The 1,724-nt window shown below is 51.5% G+C and overlaps 1 protein-coding gene across 1 annotated transcript in view; it reads right to left on the bottom strand.

Annotated features, from left to right (window-relative positions):
- Window positions 1-1,724, bottom strand: part of CEP43 (centrosomal protein 43) — a 62,880-nt gene that overhangs the window by 51,483 nt on the left and 9,673 nt on the right. The window contains exon 3 of the mRNA XM_007950486.1: window positions 430-567. Within this exon, the coding sequence (XP_007948677.1) occupies window positions 430-567 (138 nt within the window). The remainder of the gene's footprint in view (window positions 1-429; window positions 568-1,724) is intronic.

Genomic DNA, 1,724 nt, shown 5'->3' with positions numbered 1-1,724 from the left:
CTGAGGTACCTCTGGGTGCACGCAAACAGCCAGCCTTCCAATTAGCAGCTCAGTGTATAAACCACTCACAGCAGTCAGGCCCTGTCAAGCATGTAAGTCTCCGAATAACCATTGAGGTGGAGCCCGTTCTCCGTGTTTGACAGCTGAGGAAACAGGGATGTTAGGTAACAAGTCCATGTCAGCTAGAAGCGGTGACACTGTGATGTGTCCCCAGAGTCTAGGCAGGAGTGACACCACCAGGGACGGTGGCGACCAGTCATCACACCATCAGTTCTCTTCATAGTTCCTGTCCAGACAGTCTGAGGGGACTTCATTTTGTTTGTAAGCCACAGACCCTTAGTACTGAAAATATGTGCTAATCTGCACAGCTAAACTGAGGGGCCAATAACTGAAACAGAAAGAGAACAAGGAACACACAATTATACTTACTTCCCCGCTGGCTGGCCCCTTTTTCCTCTGTTGACAGCATCTGATCACTTCTAGTAACAAGGGTCCTCCCACAGTACCTTCTGCTTCAATAATACCTAAATCTCGGGCTAAATTCTCTCGACCTTCAAGACCTTGAAACTAGAAAAGAAAGAAACCGTAAGTCCCAAAATGTAGCAAAAACCACTTTCAGAAACTAAATGCAAACTTCTGCAGAGCTTACCAACATCGCTGATGGATAAAACGTTCATCTCTAAACAGTATACATAAACCCACTCCTGCCCTACAGATGGGGTGAGGTTTCAAAGTCCAGGGCATTATGCAACCATCAGCGTTAAGAGAACATGGAGGCTTTCGTACTTGTCTACAGACCATCCAGTCTTCCAACTTTAGACAATACTATCGCAGCCACAGTAATGGCTCAGAGTTATGAAGTGCCCATCACTCAGAGGCCAGTTACGGGTTACTCCCCTACAGAGACGGAGGCTGAGAGGAGATGAGGCTAACCAGGTCACCCTCCTCCTGGGCTGAGTCAGAGCTCCTGGGGCTCCACTCCCACCCTATAGCCCTGTCCACAACCTAGAGCCCACTCAGCCCTCAGGGCCTGGCAAGTCACCAAGGCTGCTGGCCCATTCAGCTCACTTCAGGATGTTACAAAGCTTGCTAGCATTTCTTCCAAACACCTTCTCCAATGCCTCTTTTTTCCCGTCCCCCAGCCCACCCCACAGCAAGGCCTCAGGCCACACAGGAACGGGGTACCCAGAACAGAAGCCCACTGGCTCAGTGCTGCCTGGGGCCCCCACTGGCAGGAGGGAGAGGAGGGCATGGGGTGGCACAGCCCACCTTCCCAGAGGCCGCCTGGAGACCCTCCTCGCAGGAGCGGACACTCCGCAGCCACTGCCGCCATGGCTGCTACCTCGTTAATGCACAAAAGAGGCAGAAAGATTTTTCACTGTTGCCACAAGTGTAACATTGGCTAGGACACTCGGTGAGTGAGGAGGTGTACTCCTTGAGAAGACCCCGTCCATTCAGCTTCTGATCAGTTGTCCCACTGACAGTCGCAGGTGGACACCTGAACAGAATAAGCTCTGCAAGGAAAGCCTCCTGTGCTAGTGAGCTCTCCGAGGGCAGGAGCGAGAAACAGTGACATCAGGTCCCGACAGCTCTGCTGGTGACAGAACCAGCCTATAAATCATCTCTGTGCGAGAACCTGCAAACTGTCACACTTTGCCACCTGGCAGCTTATCAGCAACCTGCTTGTACAAGGTAGGTTTCCAGGATCGATGGAAAGATTATTA

Source organism: Orycteropus afer, unplaced genomic scaffold (assembly GCF_000298275.1).
Source record: "Orycteropus afer afer isolate SDZICR_OR568_19922 unplaced genomic scaffold, OryAfe1.0 scaffold00273, whole genome shotgun sequence".
Lineage (NCBI taxonomy): Eukaryota > Metazoa > Chordata > Mammalia > Tubulidentata > Orycteropodidae > Orycteropus > Orycteropus afer.
The sequence above is the reverse complement of the archived record's forward strand: the minus strand, read 5'-3'. Positions and strand labels throughout refer to the sequence as shown.